General features: G+C 56.6%; 2 protein-coding genes across 5 annotated transcripts in view; one reads left to right on the top strand and one right to left on the bottom strand.

Moving 5' to 3' along the window:
* Positions 1 to 266: 266 nt before the first annotated feature.
* On the bottom strand, positions 267 to 14,704 carry CLCN2 (chloride voltage-gated channel 2). Of its 3 annotated transcripts, none has more exons than XM_060298329.1 (24): positions 14,274 to 14,701; positions 11,869 to 12,025; positions 11,595 to 11,726; positions 11,123 to 11,251; positions 10,903 to 11,036; positions 10,720 to 10,797; positions 10,540 to 10,630; positions 10,324 to 10,449; positions 10,142 to 10,226; positions 9,950 to 10,051; positions 8,996 to 9,080; positions 8,703 to 8,858; positions 8,250 to 8,319; positions 7,901 to 8,011; positions 7,468 to 7,681; positions 7,009 to 7,142; positions 6,594 to 6,766; positions 6,353 to 6,467; positions 6,062 to 6,135; positions 5,770 to 5,829; positions 5,589 to 5,627; positions 5,312 to 5,416; positions 977 to 1,063; positions 267 to 845 (listed from the first exon to the last, which is right to left on the bottom strand). In XM_060298329.1, the coding sequence occupies exons 1-24, from the start codon at positions 14,346 to 14,348 to the stop codon at positions 651 to 653; spliced, it is 2,727 nt and encodes a 908-aa protein (XP_060154312.1). In that variant the 5' UTR covers positions 14,349 to 14,701; the 3' UTR covers positions 267 to 650. The 3 variants fall into 3 exon arrangements, 2 of the variants coding, with proteins under 2 accessions (XP_060154312.1, XP_030717670.1); XM_030861810.2 differs by having other exon boundaries at positions 10,552 to 10,630; positions 14,274 to 14,699; XR_009563744.1 differs by lacking the exons at positions 267 to 845; positions 977 to 1,063 and having other exon boundaries at positions 5,317 to 5,416; positions 6,062 to 6,178; positions 14,274 to 14,704.
* POLR2H (RNA polymerase II, I and III subunit H) overlaps positions 14,603 to 17,553 on the top strand; it is a 5,619-nt gene continuing 2,668 nt past the window's right edge. Inside the window, exon 1 of one of the 2 annotated variants that reach the window (XM_060298331.2) lies at positions 14,603 to 15,082. Coding sequence is in view for 1 of the 2 variants with exons in the window: in XM_030861999.3 (XP_030717859.1) it covers positions 16,428 to 16,500 (73 nt within the window). In the remaining variant the exon portion in view is untranslated. Of the gene's footprint in view, positions 15,083 to 15,715; positions 16,501 to 17,553 lie in introns of those variants that run through there. The other variant, XM_030861999.3, reaches the window with a different exon arrangement.

Raw genomic sequence — 17,553 nt, 5'->3', positions numbered from 1 at the left:
GAGGAAAGAGGGTAGTGCCTTTCTTGGCTGAACAAAAGGTCAAAGCTACCTTACTGGGGGACTGCGCCCCAACCAGGGTGTTGATGGCAAGCGGTGGTGGCGGCCTCTGCAGACCCTGCGTTCCACGGACAGCAGGCTCTGGAGTTTTATGGCTGTCGGGGGGGTGGGTGGCTGCTGAATGTGGAGCCTCGTAGGCTTTGGCAGGTGAGAGGGCCCAAGGTAAGAACAGGAGCCGGTGGGCACAAGCATTCTACATAGAAGTGGCTCATTAGGTGTTTATTTTGTTCTATTTAAGAATTTGTTTTATTAAATTAATATAAAAATCTTTGTAAATCTCTATGTACATCTGGTGACGGGAGGTTCCAGTATAAACCCATATTAGTTCTACCCCTTCCCTCAAAGGGGGAGCAGGGGTCCAGTGAACCCACCCCCACCCTGTCAGGGCAGTGCTGACCTTCCTGCCCTTGGAACATTTGCTGCAGGTGGGCACTGGGTCAGATTTCAGGTAGGATGAGCCAGGAGATGCTAGCACCCCAGGTCTGGAAGCGGGGCTGGAACTCCTGTTTTCCCAAGGCAGAAGGAACAGGAGAGCTGCAGGATCTGGGCCGACAGCCATGGCCACTGCCATCCCAGGCCACCCCTTGAGGGGATCACTGGCACTTGTCGTCGCTGTCAGAAGGACTGCCCTCCCGGGGGAGGCCGTGGCGGGAGCGGGGCCCCCAGAGTGCATGCACCTCAGTGGTCTCTGTGTCACTGCTGCTGGTGGCACTGTCTCGGAAGCTGGCAAGGGGCGGCCGGACTTTCACACCCTGTGCTGTGACAGAGCCCTCGATAGCCTTCCGGAGCTGGAAAGGTGAGAGGATCAGATGTGTGGACTTGGAGCTCCCTGCTCAGACTCCTCCCCAGCACTTCCCCAGGTGGCTGGACATAAGCCTCTGAGCCTTTCTGGAAGTGGAAGTGGTCACTATCATCTCACCTCCTTTAGGGTGACAATTCCAATGAGTCTGCCAATACTGGTGACGTAAGCATGGTCCACTCCCAGCAGTGAGAAGATGGTGTGAGTCTGCGGGGTGGGGAGAAAACACATTGGACTTGATGTGTGAGGGGACAGCTCTAGATTATAGGCCAGAGGGACCCAGAACAAGGTGGTGGGGGGCAGTAGAAGGGGTGAGGATGGATGGTGAGGAAGGGGACAGAACCACTGGAGGAAAAAGAACAATAGAATGTTTCTGTAACCAGGCCTCAGAAACTTGATAGTGGGAATCTTTATGTTGCTTACATTGATGGAGCAAGGGACAGAGGAAGGCTTCTTTGTCCCACGTTAGAAAGGAGGACAGAAGAGAGAACAACTGTTGAAATACGACATCAGATGATTGGCCAGGCACTGGGCTAGGTCTTTCCTACATTAACATTTAATTTCAGTAGTGTCCTGAGAAGTAAGTATGATACCCATTCTACAGGAGAGGCAACATGAAGGTCAGAGCTGAAGTGACTCGCTCAAGGTCACCAGGAAGAAGTGGCCTTGCAGCCCCAGCTCACTTTTCATCACATTATAGAAGGAGGAAGCACAGCACCAGTCATCCCATGCAGCTGTCCAATTAGTCATGGACCAAAGTTCCACACGCACCCCACTCCCCCTTAGGGGTATTGGCCCTGAATCCTCTGCCCCTAACTCACCTCTGCGGCTGATACATGCTTCCCATTGGCTCTCGGCTGGCCAGTTTTGGTACCCCTCCAATCTTGGCCTGCAGCACTCTACACCTCTCAAACAGTTTGCCTTTTCTGGGGCCCAAGTAGCATCCCGGGTCCTTTTGAGATGTAGCTTGCAGTCCAGGAGGACAACAGTCACGCCCATCCCCCCATGTTTTTCTTGCCTCGGGCCCTCCCCCCAGGCTTTCGAATGTAATCACCGAGGGTTCAGAAATTGTCAGGCAGTTCCCCTTGTGCTCTAAGTGGATTTTCTTGGGCCAGATGTCTTGAAAACCACTCTACTGACTCAGCAGTTCCTGGAATTTTTGGCCCATCATTTATCGCACTGTTTTGAGTTTACTTGTAAGCGTTTTGGCTTGATATTTGAATCAAAATGGGCATTAATAACCCAGCTTCCTGAGTACCACTTACTCAGAACTCACTGTTATCATCTTAACACTTTAAAAATGTTTTATTATACAGTGCTAAATTCTCCATCTAAGACATGACAGTAATTATAAAAGGAGATAGATAGAAGTTCACTTTTAGAATACACTTTTCTGTGCTCCTTCCATGCCTACGTCATAACTGTCATGTGGTTAGCAAGTTCCTCCTCATATCTAACTTGAATCCTATGTGCTACAAGTTATCTTTAATTTCTTCATAAGACTTCAGAGGGAAACATATCGTTATATTTCCTGTTTCAATAATCCCTTAGCCTTGCCTTATCATTTAATAATCCCTCTCAGCTTCTCCCAAGGATCCTATTAAATAGTTCCCATTGATTTTCTGTTCTCCACCATCCTAATCAGAGTGAGCTTCTGGCAGACTATATGCTTTTTAGATTTCCAAACCACTTGTCCCACTAAGCCTTACTGATTGACTTTCTGAACATCCTGGCCATTCCCCCCAACCTCCTCACCATCCTCGCCAGACAGGGCTGCAACATCCTAATGGGTTCTGCTTTCTGCCTCCCTTCCCTCCAACTTGGCTCTGCCATACTAAGAGCTTTCTCAAACTTGAGTTAGACCCCAGACTCCCCAGAATGGCCCATTAAGACCCTTCCCAAACTCACCTCAGCCTGTCTTTCCAGCCTCAGATGCCGCCAGCCACCCCAGCTTCCAGCCTCAGATAATCACTCATCCTTTTCTGAGAACATCCATTTCTTCCACGCTTCAGCCCTTCCCTCACGACACCATCTTTTAAAGTCTCCTGTTGGTCACCTCTCAGTATAAGTAGTAGCAGTAATTCCTAACATGTATCGAATACTTACTATGTGCTGGGCACTGTTCTAAGTGCTTCACATGTTATCAACTTTAATCCTCAGAAAAACCTATGTTGGCACAACGATCCCATTTTACAGAGAAGGAAAGTGAGGCACAGAGGCTAAGAAATGTGACAAGGTTTCGGGTTCAGCCCACTGGCACTCTAGCTTCCCCCCTCCACCCACTGCTGCTCTGCAGGCGGCCCTGAATGAATGAGGCACTCTGATGGTACGGGGACGTCCAGTGGCACAGGTTCCCAAATAGTCTCCAGTGTATTCCTCTTCCCTCTGCATGTTCCTTTCCTGGACTTCACGGGGCTACTACTTACTGACTCCTCAGGCCTACAAGGACATTTTGAATTCTCATCTTGTATGTTCTTATCACTTTCAGTTCTTTATACTTTTGTTAGTTGGTTCCTCAAAGGCTTCATTTCTTCCTCTGATTTTTAAGTTTGCAACAAACACCTACTTTGTTCTTTTTCATTTTCATTTAATTAGACACCAGGGAGCCCACTGGAGGGCCCATACTTCTTGGGCTTGGAAACAGTGAATTGACAGGGAGAGGCTCAGTTTTGCCTTCCGAAAGAATCCTGGGATTGGGGCCAGGAAATCTGGCCTCTGGGCCTGACTCTGCTATATTGACTCGGGCAAGTAACCTCCTCACTGCCTCAGCTTCCCTGTGTATTAACATGGTTAAATCCATAGGCTTTTGGGTCAGACCATCTTGGATTCCAGCCCTAGTTCTGCTACTTACTAGCTGTGTAACCTTGGCCAACCTGCTTAACCTCTCTGAATCTCAATGTCCTCATAAAAACTAGAATAGAGGGGCTTCCCTGGTGGCGCAGTGGTTGGGAGTCCGCCTGCCGATGCAGGGGACGTGGGTTCGTGCCCCAGTCTGGGAAGATCCCACGTGCCGCAGGGCGGCTGGGCCCGTGACCATGGCCGATGAGCATGCGCGTCCGGAGCCTGTGCTCCGCAACGGGAGAGGTCACGACAGTGAGAGGCCCACGTACCACCAAAAAGACAAAAAAACAAAACAAAACAAAACAACTAGAATAGAAAAACTAGAGTATCACAATACCCATCTTACAGGGTGGTTGTGAGGATTAAATTAAACATGTGAAGAGCTTAGCCCACTGCCTGGCATGTAGCAGGCACTAAAAAAAACACGTCAGCGTTATCATCGTCATCGTGTGATGTCTGGAGATTAAGTAAGGTGATAGAAACGCTTTAGAGGTCTTAGGAAGAAAGGCTTTAAATAAAAGCCAAATGTATTATTCACAGGCCTATCTTCTTTTTTTCTTGCAATTGCACTGCAGTTCCCCACTCATCTTGATCCGAGGTCTTTACCCAAAGGCTTATACGTTCCTTTATTACCTTTTGCTTTCTTGTTTTTGTCCCCTGTTCTTCCTGCCCTGCTTGTCTGCACTAGGCTGGCTCTTGGGCACAGTTTGTGTCTAAGCTAGCTGCCCAAGCTGCAGACCTTGGGAAAATTCCTCCTCTTCCCCCGTCTAATGTGCTCAGAGGCTTGCACGTTAAATCTGTCAACAGTTTAGCTAAACCCCCCTGGTTTTTGCCCAAGCAGCCTGCTGGGTGTGCCTGTACTCCCTGCCTTCGCTCAGAGGCCTGAAGGTGCCCAGTGATGCCGGCTGCGCCATTCTTGGGGGGCCCGAGGCAGTCCTGCAAAGACAGCTCCTGCCCTCTGTTAGCGTCAGCTTCACCCACCGCCAACCTGTCTGCACTCCAGTTTTCTCTGCATTTATGCAGGCCATTGTGCCCTTCTGCTGAGCTATCTTCCTGTGTCTCTACCAGTTTTCCTTTGGCCTACACTGAGTCAGACTTTCTGGGGTCTGACATTCCAAGCCCCCCACTAGGCACTTCTCATCTTTGTTTATCTCTTCTCTGCAGTGTCCCCAATCCTACTTGGATGTTTGTTCGCTTGTTTATTAGATTTTCTTATCCTGCCTATTTCTCACCCATTTTTTTCAGCGTGGGTGTATCAGCCTTGTCAGGCGCTGGCAGCCTCCTGCCTAGCTCTGACTCTAGAAGGTCAGAGGCCTTCTGGCTTCCACCCAGCTCCAGCCCTGTCTTTGTTGCCGCTTTGGTCCAGAGTTCCCTGGGGGCAAGGCTGAGCAGAAGAAAAATGATGCTTGGCTTCACCATAGGCAGGAAGAGGCTAAGGGGCCCTGCTCCTGGCCTCCCATCGTTTGAAGCAATGTGTTTGAAAAACATCTTAGCACAGAGTCCACTCTCTCCTGTCTCTTTTTCCCCACTGGCTTGAGTCCAAACTTGTGGGAGGACTTAGCTCCCCACCCTGTGCTCCTGAGAGCCCAGGCGGCCCCGGGCCTCTGGCCCTACCTTGTGCAAAGAGGTTCGCTCCACCAGCTGGAAGGGGGCAGGGTCAATTTTGCAGTCGCTGAAGTTGACAGGTTCATCTAGTTGCTGCTCCTCCCACTCTAGAATCTGAGGGGACAAGACTAGGAGGGTTAGGGAGAAAGTACCAAAAGCTGCTCTCACCTCCTTGAAAGTTGGCCTGCCCTTTTTCCTACCCCTTGGTCCCTCCCATGGGGACAGCAGCCAACATGATGACTGAACACACTCAGGAAGAAGAGTCCAGAGTCCAGTCACACCTTACCTCCTCAGGGGTCATCTCGCCTTCCAGGTCCGAGTCACTCTAGGAGAGAGGAAGGAAGGTTGGCAGCTAGGGGCTTGGGGGAGGTGGTGTATCTCACCAGCTCAGGGGAAGCTTACCCTGCCTAGAGCCCGGCCCTCCCTGTCTAGTGCTCCTGAGCTGCAGGAAGAGAGGGAGCACTTACCGCCAAGGAAATTCGGACCCGCTTCGGCTTGCGTTTGTCACATTTTTCCGACTTCTCCAACTTTGTTAGGGCCAAACCAGAGAGAAGAGGAGTTGATGTTATAGGGAGGAGGGAGGTGAGGGAAAGTGGTGGGGCTGGGAGGAAGGGCACAATGCAGGGACAGCTGATATCCAGGAGGGAAGAAGGGCAGGGAGAGTGGAGGCAGGCACTGCAGGGTTAACGGACAGGTGGTCTCAGCGTCAGAGAGAGAGCTGGAGAGAAAGAGCCAGATGGAGAGGCTCTAACCACTCACCTCTGAAGCAGGCTCGGGGGGTGGACTGCCACAGAAGAGGCTTCTGAGGGCGATGCCTGCCTGCTCCACGTTCCCTGTGTTCCCAAACACAAGGCCCTGAGGGCAATGTCATCCTTGCTGGAGAGGATCAGGAGAGGTGAGGAGGGCAAGGGGAGAGGCGTCCTGGTTCTGCTCCTGGCCCATCTGGGCAGCCTCTTAGCTGGGATGTGCTCCAGTAAAAAGGTTGGGCAGGGACCCTAATGCATCTCCGGGGCTGGTCTCTGGCTCCGTCGTGCTAGCAGATGGGCTCACCTGTGGGACTCTCCTTGAGGTTCATGGTGTTGCTGGGCCCCCTCTTGAGAGCAGGCTTCAGGGGCTTGTGAGTCTCCCCCCGTGCTGCAGGGAAGCCCGAGTCTTCTGTGTTCACCTGCACAGGCAGGAAGGGGTTGGGGAGCCCATGGCCTTGGACCACCTCTAAGTCACCCTCCCAAACAGTCTACACAATGACATTTAGGAAGTCTGGGTGCCCCTGCCATCGGGCTTCTTCCCTCACCTGGAAGAGGAGGGAGGTCTCAGGGCTGGGGGGACTCTCCTGATCGGAGGGGGAAGAGGTCCGGGCAGCTCGATGCTCCTGCATGTACTGCCGCCGGCGGGCTGGGCTCAGCTGAGCCCCCAGCAATGCCACCACCTGTGAGCACTCGATGGAGCCCAGGAGGATCATGGACTCTGGAGAGAGCAGGTGGGAGGACTCAGGAGCTGGGGTGAGGCCCTCCTACCCCCCTGACCTTCTCTCACACCCAGTGTGGGGCCTTGGACACAAACCACACTCCCGAGGGAAACCCTGGCTGGGTTTGCTAGCTTACTGCCTCTGGAACCAAGGAGACTGGTCCTGAGCTCCTGCCCCTCCCCCTTCCTGAGCAGCGACCCAGGCAGATGACCCTAGCACCTGGGCCCTCTCCTGGTCTCACCAGGGGACTCTACTAGGGCCAGCACGCGGCCCTTGGTCCTGTGCAGTGCCAACCGCAGGTCCCGGAAGGTGCAGCTGAGGGCCACGTGGGGAACATCCCGCACCATGATGTCCTCCACTCGCACCCGGTACTGCCTGAGAGCAGAGAGAGGCACGTGGTTTGCCATCAGCATGGGGAGGGTAGCCCGGAGCACTACTATCCCAGGGCCGTGAGGAAGGCCCCAGAGCCTATGGGGACAAGGGCTAAGGACCGAGGTGTACCTACTGCCTTCGTTCTGATGGGGTGGGTCAGCCACAGCTCCCCCAGGGAGTGGACAAGGGCAGCTCTGGCCAGGAGGGAGCAGGGTGGCTGGTCTCCCAGCCTCACTGGCTGAAGACCTTGCTGGAGGTGGGTGGGAGGGAGTCCTAGGGTGGCTTCTGCCCCTCAACCGCTCCCCCCTTGTCACCCAGTCCTCCATACTGGTGGCGGCCCCAGCCCAGCTCGGGCAGATAGGGCAGTTTCTTGATTCGGATGATGCTGTCATAGAGCGAGGGCTGTAGGCTCTGGGCAACGGCGTTGGCCAGGATGACGGCGATCATAACAGGCAGGATGTGGGCGATCTGGCCTGTGAGCTCGAACACGATCACGGCCGTGGACACTGTGTGTGTCACTGCTCCTGCCAGTGCAGCCGCCCCTGGGGACAGCCACCCTCAGTCTCCTCAGGGTGCCCAGGCCCCAGATGACGCCACCCGCCAGTCCTGTAGGGACCCTCTGGGCTGCCCAGTACAATCCCGGGGAGTGGGCTTCTGCTGCCAAGAGAAGCCTGGTTTCTGCCAGCAGGGGGCGCCAGAGCCTCTGGCCCTGTGGCCCAGCCAGGGGTTTTCCAAGACAACGGGGGACCTGCAGCACTCACCCACCACTGCATAGCCTCCAGGCACGATCCGGTAAGTGCTGCCGTCTGTGTGAATCCCGTCTGGGAACCAGGCAGCCATGCTTTCACCCACCAGACGCCCAAATGCTGCTCCTTCAGGGAGGGGGGTGGGAATTGAAACAGGTAGTGGAGGGGGTGGGCAGGGACACTAGGAAGAGAGAGGGTCAGAGGGTAGGGGAGGGGGCCGGTGGGTCATTCAGTGCAGGGGACTGCCCTGCGGGGGGCGGGGGCAGGGGCAGGTACTGGACCAAAACCCGCTCCCAGGCAGACAGGGGACAGCCAGGGGGCAGCCAGAGGGTGCAGGCTGGGAGAACCGCAGCTGAGGACTCACCAATAACAAAGACAGGCATGAAGGCCCCGCAGGGCACTGGGATGGTGGTGGCCAGTGCAGACATCCAGAACTGCAGGCAGGAGGTCGTTCAAACAGGTAGAGGCACCTCCAGGCCCCAGGCAGCTCCCAGCTCCACCCCAGAAGCCTACCTTGCTTATCAGTCAGGCACAAACTTCCCAGCTATCTTGGAATCCCCCAGAGGTGAAGGAAAGGAGGACTCAGGCACCAGGTGGCTTGGGTTCAAATCCTCACCCTGCCATCTAGCTGTGTGACTTTGGGCCAGTTACTTAGCCTCTTTGTGCCTCGACTTCCCATCTTTAAACAGGGGTACTGATAGTACCTTTCTCACAGCACTGTGGTGAGGCTTAAAGGAGTTAACATACGGAAAGCGCTTAGAACAGTGCCCCGCACCTAGTAAGCTTATGTTGGCCATACATATGTAAGGAGCCCCACCTTCATGAGAATGAAGATGACCAGGGTGAGGAAAACGTTGGCGCGTGGTGGGTTCCAGGCCTGTGAGGTTCCGGGTGGCTCAAGCTCCTCCATCAGGCCCTGGCGGACCCATGTCCGGTTGTCAAACAGGGTGACCAGGGTCTCTTTCTGTGAGAGCTGTAGGTGAACAGGGTGCCTCAGGCTGGGGGACAGACAGGATGAAGGAAAGGGGCCCACAGGAGAGCAGGGACTGTTGGCTTTAGAAGGGATGCATCCCAAGAGAAAGTACAAGTTCCTGTTCTGCCTGGGGTTACCTGTCCAGCCATGAACTGTCCAAAGCCAGGGGGGAAGGTCAGAGTAGAGATGAGCAGGGTCACCAGAGCCGGGAAGAGCAGGCGTCTAGAGATGTAGATTTCATAGCATCAAATACTTACTACAGACTGGTGATAGGCTTGGGTGCCCTCACATACCTCAGGGCTGAGGTCACAGCAGGGCCTTGGCTCTTACATAAAAGCACACAGTTCTGAAAGAAGGCCCCCTTTGCCATCCATGATACGACGTCTCTGAGGGTGATGGCCATCCAGGGTTATAATGAACCCAAATGCCTTTCTGTTGGCTCCTGACTCCCTAAGTGGGTAGCACCAGCAGAAAATTCATCCCCCCAGCCCTCTTTGGACACCTCTAAGCCGTGACGCCTCCCCTCACGCTCAATTTTCTTCTGCCTCTGTCTGTTTCTCCGAGGTGACTTAACAGGGAAGGTCACACAACATATACTCCAATAAAGAGGTTAAAAAAAAAAAAAAGAGTGAAGGTCGCTGTTGGGGGAAGCCGGGGTCACTCATGAAGTTGACCGAAGGTGCCAAAGGCAGCAGGTTCAGTTGGTTGCCCCTTCCCTGAAGGACGTCAGTCCCAACAGAAGTCATGTCTCAGGTCTCCCCACTCCCAATCCTCAGGGTCACAACTGAGAGAGCTGTGCTCCATGAGGGAAGAACTAAGACCCAAACATTCTCCAGGGATCATTGCTATCTGGGCCAGGCCAAGAGCCTACAGGAAGCCTTAGCCTTTGATCCAAAATGCCCTCTGCCACTGACTAAAAATCCAAAAGTGCCAATTTTCAGGTAATTCAAATAAAAGTCAAAACGTTCAGTCTGGAAAACACCACTGAGTGCCTGTTTTTGACTGGGCCACTACCTACCATCTCACCTGTCACCCCCCTTCCCCCAGGCCACGACCCTCACACAACCCAAAGTGCCCCAGAATCAACTCACTTCTTCATGAGGAAACGGTTGATGGTCTTCTGCTTCCTCATCACCTGGACAATCTTCCGGTTCAGGTAGACAAAGAGCGCTCCCCCGAAGCCACTTGCAATACTGGAGAGGGAACAAGCACCTGGGTGAAAGGAGGTCTCCCCTCTCTTACCTCCTCCTCTCTGACCCGCCTCAGCTCCCTCGGCTCCTCACCCAATGACAGCAAAGGCCGGCAGCTCCTGGAGGTCGAAGGGGAAGTCAAGCCGGAACCGGGTTTTGAAGAGAGCCGTAATGGTCTCTGAAGGGAAGCAGAGTAGCAGAGGGAGGTGGCTGTAGCCTCGGAGGTCCCCACCTGAGCCATTTCAGGGCTCCTCTCATGCCCCAGGTCCCCCCACCTTCATCACGGTTCCAGACTGCCAAGACCCGGAAGATGAAGGCACTGAAGGTGGCGGCAAAGAAGCCCCGCCAGTAGTTCCGCACAGCGAAGAAGGTAGAGGTGACCTCGATGCTGAAGAGCACACCTGCGGGGGCGGGGTGTGGGCAAGGAGAGCGCCCCTTGAGGCCTGGGCCTGGCCTATCGTCTCAGACCCAAGGGCAGGGCTGGGGCTGACCTGACTGCCCACCTCCAATGGGTGCCGCAAAGCAGCAGCCCACTCCCACGGCACAGGCGGCGGCCAGCATCTCTGTGTTCCGGGATTCGTTCTGGCGAGAGCGGTGGAAAGGGGAGTCGGCGTTAGTGCGGGCTCAGCAGCCCATCCCTCCCCTCTGCCTTCTCCCAAGGTCCCCCTTACCTCATAGATGCCCCCAAACAGGGAGAGGAACTTGCTGAGGAGAGCAGCACACATGCTTGCGATATGCACAAAAGGGCCCTGGGAGGTGGGGGCAGGTGGTGAGTGGGGAAGGGGCACACCCTGACCTTGGCCTGGCTTCTTCCTCCACTTGATGGACTCCTTTATTCCCCAACCTGCACTTACCTCTTTGCCGAGGGGCATCCCACTGCCGAGGGCACAGGTCAGCCCAATAACCTTAGCTACGAAGGTCTTGAGGGTGAGGTATTCCTTGAGCACCACTCCCCGCAAGATGGTCTTCATCTCGGGGATGCCGGACCCTGGAAAGGCACAATCCCAGGACAGTCATTTGATGTGCCGGTTTCAGGAGGTCCCTTCTCCGCCCTCTCTTTCTCTTCTATTGTACCGACAGCCTGAGGAGCCAGGATCTGTGTGAATCCAGCAGAGAAAGTGATGAGGACGACGGGGTAGGTGACCCAGGCCAGATACTGGAGTAAGAGGTTAGTGTTCAAGCCCCGGGACATCCACTGCTGAGCTGTGGGGAGAGGATGTGCCATTGGAGCTCCGAAGCGCACACCCAGTCCCCTCCTGGCCACTGGACATACTGGTGTGACAAGGTGTCCCAGGGAATATCACACAGAGCACAGGCACAAGGGGTAGGGAGGGGGCTAGAGGGCATGCACGGAGACAAAGATCACTATAGGTAAGAGGGTCAGTTGGATAGGCGTGGCAACAAGTTGTGGCCTATGGGAGTGGCAGTGATTATGCCTGAAGATGGGGCACTCAGGCTGGCCAGGGGAAGTGGTCAATGGACAAGTGTGGCATAAAGGAGGCAGGTTGGTTCTCCCTAGCCCTTCCCCACCAGCCCCTGTCCTCACCCTGCAGGCAGGCAGCGATGGCATAGTCCATGGCCCAGCTGACCAGTGCCATGAGGAGCCCCAACAGGACCAGGAAGATCCAGTCTTCACCAACCCTGGACACTAGGAACTTATGGCAGTGTACAGTACAGACTGGGAGCAGGGAAGGGAAGAAGGGGAGGCTGGCACCAAAGTGCTCCTACCCCTGTCCCCCCGCCCCCCACAGGCAGCTCTAATGGTCTCGGACCCCCTCAGCACAGCACAGCCAAGTCCCCTGTCCCAACCCAGGTCTCACTACGGCATCGGGTGCAACGGCTCTGTCCGTATTCCAGAAGCTCTGGGGCAGCCCGAGGGGAAGGTGGACCCCTCCAGGGCTCGGGCCCTCCCAGACGGATCCGAGCAGCTTCCTCTTTGGCAAAGGCCCCAAGGTCCTGAGTATACCGGCCATACATCTGAGAAACAGGGAAGATGGGGGTCAGCAGACATGGGCCGAGTGGGGATGGGGGGAGGGCTCCTGGGGCCTCAACTCCCCTTCTCCCAGTCCCCACATTATATACCCCTTCTTGAACCCACACTTCCCACTTGGGCTTGGGGTGTGGGAACAATGCACACTGCAGATCGTGGGGGCTGTCCTGGCTGGAGTGATGGGCACAGCCACGGTACAGGGACACAGCTCTGGGGGTGGCAGAGTAATCGGTCCCCTTCTCACAAGCCTGGGGAGGCACGGAGCACTGAGGAGGAGTGGGAGGGAAGGCCCCAGAGGAGGAAAAGATGGAAAAACCTACGGCAGTCTGCAAGTGGGAGGAGGGAAGGTCAGAGAATAGGGGATGGTCAAGGGCATATGGGTAACAATAAGGGCCTCATGGAACCGGGGGCAGCTGTGTTGGCCTAGGAACAGGCGGGGCCCCAATCCTTATCACGTTCCTGCTGGGCCTCTGGCTTGGAACCGCCTCAGCTGCACCCTCCCACCCACCCTAATCCCCTTGTCCCCATTCTCTACACCCACCCCCCACCAGCCTGCCAGCCCAGCTGGGAGTGGAAAGCCTCTCTGGATGGGGAGAGAGTGCTTGGTGGCCTCAGCCCCATTCTGGAGCTGCCCTGAGACCAGTGGTGGGTTGGGGGATAGCAGAAGCTGATGGCTGGAGTGTGACCGTGAATGCTGGGGTGATGGGATCCGAGAGTGGCTGAGCAGTGGCTAGACCTGCCAAGCTGGGTGTGTGTTGGGGGGCAGGGAGGAGTAGATTCCGGCTGCCACCCGCAGAGCTTCGGGACACAAAGGGCTCCTGTTGGGGCTGGGGGGGGGGTGGAGGGAGGGAAAGAGAGAGAGAGAGAGGGAGAGAGGGAGAGAGAGAGCTCGAGCGCAGGAAAGGGACGAGAGGGAACCAGTGGGAGGAGAAAGAGGGGGAAAAGAGAGTCCAGGGGAAAGGGCAGAGAAGAGAGAGAAGGAAACCAGAGGGGAAGAAGGGAGGAGAAAAGAGAGAGAGTAGAGTAATAAAGAGGCAGACAGCGCAGGAGGGGGAGGTGAGTGAGTGACAGAAAGACAAAGGGATCGGAAGGACAAGAGGGAGAGGCTGGAGCAGAGAGTGCCAGGGAGAGCGCTTGACCCTGAGAACTCATTCCAGAGATAGAGACTGGGTGAAGGAGATGGAGAGGTAGCTGGTGCCTGGCTTGCTAGGACCAGCGTCCCACGCAGATTGACAGACACATCCCACCCTGTGCAGAGGCTTACCCCCTACCCTCGCTCCACCCTCACCTTTGCCACCTCTCCCTGTCATCGTGTTTCATCCAGTCACTCTTTCTTGTAACTGGCCACCTCTTAGCCTCAGATACAGCCTGGGCCCCCTTCTCCTGGAGAAGTTCCTTCCCTGACTCCTTACTGGGCAAATTCCGGCCCACGCTGATAAAAAAGAGTTACAAGGCCCACTCCCTTCCCTAGAGTTTGGGTCACCCACCTCAGTGACACAAGCAGAAGCAAAAGGTTTCTCAAACACTAAGTTGCAGTGGTGGCTGTAAGTCGGCGCAGATCCCCAGGACCCCTGCTTTTAATGACACTGAGGGACAGCCCTGGGGTGGGGGTGGCTGGACACCCAGGGTCAGATGAGCAAAGGTCCCAATTCCTGCTTGACCCATCCTCCCGTAAGGCTCCTGTGCCCCAGGGTGGCAGGCCACATTTTTCCAGAGAATCCACTGAGGGGTTCCTGCTAGTGCTGGATTGCCAGCTCCCAGGGGTAAGGGCCAGAGCTGGGTTTGGGTCTGATCATCTTCCTAGCAGTGCCATGCCCATAGTGGAGACAGAAGGAATGTCTCAGATGGTGGAGACTCAGTGCAGAAAGAGAAAGTTCAAGCATGTGAGTGGTGCTGGGAAGGGGTAGTAGGGTGCTGAGACTTGGACCCAAGTGGCAGTGGGGAGGAGCAAAGAAAACGTTGGTGGGGGGAGTAAAGGGAAGGACACCTGGAACAGGCACCTGAAGTCCTTGTCGTCTGCAGGCCCCCAGCCTCAGCCAGAAACCTGCATGCAGCGTTCCACCCTTTAGTACTCCAGGCTCTCAGGCCCTCGAGCCTCAGTTTCCCCAGCTCAGAGGGCTGGGGCGGGCTTAGGGTAGCCCCCCCCCGCCCCCGTCCCCGTCCTCGCGCTTCCACGGGTAACCAGGAGCAGCGGTCCGGGAGCACACTCCTCAGGGCTCTGCTGGCTTCACTTACCAGGGTCTGCTCGTACTGCAGCGCCCGTGGCTCCATCCCTTCCTCCGCCGCCGCCGCCCCCGCCGCCGCCGCCATCTCCGCTCACAGCCCTCTGGCCTCCCGCCGCGGCTCGGGCTCTGGCCCGGACTCGCCTCCCGGCCCGCAGAGCCCGCGCCCACACCCGTCCTGTCCCCGTAGCCTGGGCGGCCGAGTGCAGAGTGCGGCGGGCCCCAGGCCGGCGCCGCTGGCGCAACCTCCCGCTCTCGTCCCCGCCTCGGCGGGCGGGCCGAGGGCGGTGCCCACCGTGCTGCTCCGCCCGCCGGCCCATCTAAGGGAGCCGGCCCAACGCGGCCGGGGTCCGCGTTGGGGCCGCCTCCCTGGCTCGGGAGGGGCGGCAGGGGGCGCCTGGAACGCGTGAGCCCGGACCCAGTCTCTGCCGAGGCGGGTGGTTGAGAGCGGCGCCCGGGCCAGGGCGGGGGCGGGTCCACTGGCACGTGGAGGGGCCGGGCGGGGTCTGTGGCTCTCCGCGCCCGGCCGGGAGGGGCGGGACTCGCCGGGGCTCTGTAGGGCCTGGGGCCGGGGGCTGCCGAGCCGTCTAAGTCAGACTTTCAGGCCCAATCCCTCAGGAGCGGCGTCCTCTCTTGCTTCTTCGCTGGGGCCAAGGGCTCAGACCGGCCTGGCAGGGCCCCTCCACTCCGTCGGGGGTGAGAAACAAAGCTGGGGGGACTCGGCGGGGGACGCTAGGCCCAGAAGGGGAGTGCTTGGAACTGGGACCCTCGGTCTCTCTCATCCCCTTCCTTTCTCTTTGCCTTCTTCGCGGCTCCCCGAGGGTAGGTGCACTTGGAGCAACTTGGCCTTCGGCTTGTGCGGGGGTGGAGGTGGAGAGGGAACGGGAAGGGGTGAGACCAGAGGGAAGGGAGGTCTAGGTGCCTGGGAGTCGGGCGTGGGGGGACAGAGGTCGCTTCTCCCTGGCAGGGCCCAAGGAGAAATCCGAGTAGCTGCTCACGTCTAGCCGCCAAGGGGGAACGGCCTGCTGGCGCTCTGCGCTCTGCGTTCTCTGTAAGGGTCCGAAGAAGGATAGAGCAGTGGGTGGGGTGAGCACAGGTGGATGGGCAGTGTCAGAGATAGTGTGAGGGGGAAGGGCCAGTGTCCAGGAAACAGGCAGTGTGCCGGAGGAGGCAGCACCAGGGTGAAGGGGCACGTGGGAGCAGCGGGGGTTCCCAGGAGGAGGGAGCAGTGTCCAGGAAGGGGGAAGTGTGAGAGCCGGCACCCTAGAGGAAGGGGCAATGTAAAGGAAGAGGTGGTATCCGTAGGAGAGGATTGTGTCAGGATGAAGGAGCACATAGGAGAGCTTGTCCAGGAGAGGGTCGTGGCGGGGGGGGGGGGAAAGGGCAGAACCGAGCTTAAGGGGCAGTGCTCAAGGAGGGCAGTGGGTGGGTGTTAATGCCTGCTGAAGGGGCGGTGTAAGGGAAGAGAGTAGGGGTGGGGACGATGCAGGCTTTCCTCTTTCCCATGGTGACATCATGGCAAATTCCCAAACTGGACGGACCCGGCTCAGGTGACAGCCATATGGGCCGAGACGGCCCGGGCCGGCCCGGGCCGGCCTGGTTGCCAGCTGCAGGGGCTGGGTCCTGAGACCTGCCGGGCCAGCGCCCTGGGGGCGGGGTTCTTCTCCGCTCGCCTTTCGCACGGACTGTGCCCTCGGCGGTCAGGCGGACGGGCACGGTAGGGTACGGGCCGGGCTTCTCTGGGCCAAGGATCAAGGTCCCTGGCTTGGGTAGGCCCCCAAGCATTCCAGTCTTCCTGACCTGGCTTCTGAAGAGGGCGCAGGAGAGCCACTGGAGAGAGCCGGACAAGACGCCGCCTCGGCCGGAGGTGGGACCTATCGTGTTGCCGCCCGGGGCGGAGTTATTTGGACCTGAGACCCGCCCTTAATACTGCAGCCTCTCGGAAAGAATCGTTCGGGGCGGAAGTTAAGAAGCCCCGAGAGCTAGGTGGCGGAAGTGGCCGCATTCCCTTTTGTCCGTGCGCATGCGTTATTCTATTTCTTAGCCGCCGCTCTTGAAGCGCTGCCTTTTCCTTTCTCCTCTTTACCTCCACGCGACGGGGTTCGCGTACCCCTAGTCGTCGTGGTCGGGCGCTCAGCCCCTCCACTATTTTCGTGGCCCCCTCACCATGGCGGGCATCCTGTTTGAGGATATTTTTGATGTAAAAGACATTGACCCGGAGGGCAAAAAGTTTGACCGAGGTAAGTAAGATTTGGAGGGGCTGTTTGGGGGAAGGGGCTAATCTCCTCGGGGACACGCCCCTGGGCCTCTCGTCCACCCATTTCACGTAGCCTACCCCTACCGGCAGGTCTTGGCGTAGGGACCTTTCTCAGGAAACATTTTTACAGATGAGGAAACGGAGACTCCGGGCTCTCCCTGGCTTCACACAAGCTGTGCCCAGTGCCTGGATGGCCTTTTCTCCGGGCATCTTTCTAATCGCTACCCACTCTGTGCTAGGCGCTGTACTGTGCACCTTACACACACTTTATCTTACGTATTCCTTTCAAGAGCCTGCATGAGGTAGGTGGTGTCTTACCCATTTTGCTCTGAGAGACAAAGCAACCCACGCAAGGCTGTACAGCGAATAATCCGACCTCCAGAGCCCTTCGCCCTCAGAGTCTTTAGCTCTTTGTGAAATCCTCTCGGAGATAGAGTTGACTGGTTAGTGTACAACTCTTTATTATGTCATTGATCAATAATTGTCTTTGGTGTCTCTTCTTTTGCCTAGAGACTGGGATGTTTTTTGGGACAAAACCCAGTTCTTACACAAGTTGATAATCCCCTTAGCAGAGGACCTGGCACAGAAAGATAAAACCTTTGGATGAATGAATAACTTGCCCCAAATCAGGTGGTTTCTTAACCACCTAGGTAGGCCTAGAACCTGGATATTATTTGTTGCCAGAGGATCTTTGATTTTTTTCTGGGGATTCTATCCGCTTACCATAAGTTGTGTCCCCTTTCCTTCTTGCATATGTGGTTCTTTTTTTGATTTATTTTTGGCTGCGTTGGGTCTTCGTTGCTGCACGCAGGCTTCTCATTGTGGTGGCTTCTCTTGTTGCGGAGCACGGGCTCTAGGCGCGAGGGCTCAGTAGTTGTGGCATGTCGGCTCAGTAGTTGTAGCTCATGGGCTCTAGAGCACAGGCTCGGTAGTTGTGGTGCACGGGCTTAGTTGCTCTGTGGCATGTGGGATCTTCCCAGACCAGGGCTCGAACCCGTGTCCCCTGCATTGGCAGGCGGATTCTTAACCACTGCGC

Source organism: Globicephala melas, chromosome 4 (genome assembly GCF_963455315.2).
Source record: "Globicephala melas chromosome 4, mGloMel1.2, whole genome shotgun sequence".
Lineage (NCBI taxonomy): Eukaryota > Metazoa > Chordata > Mammalia > Artiodactyla > Delphinidae > Globicephala > Globicephala melas.
The sequence above is the reverse complement of the archived record's forward strand: the minus strand, read 5'-3'. Positions and strand labels throughout refer to the sequence as shown.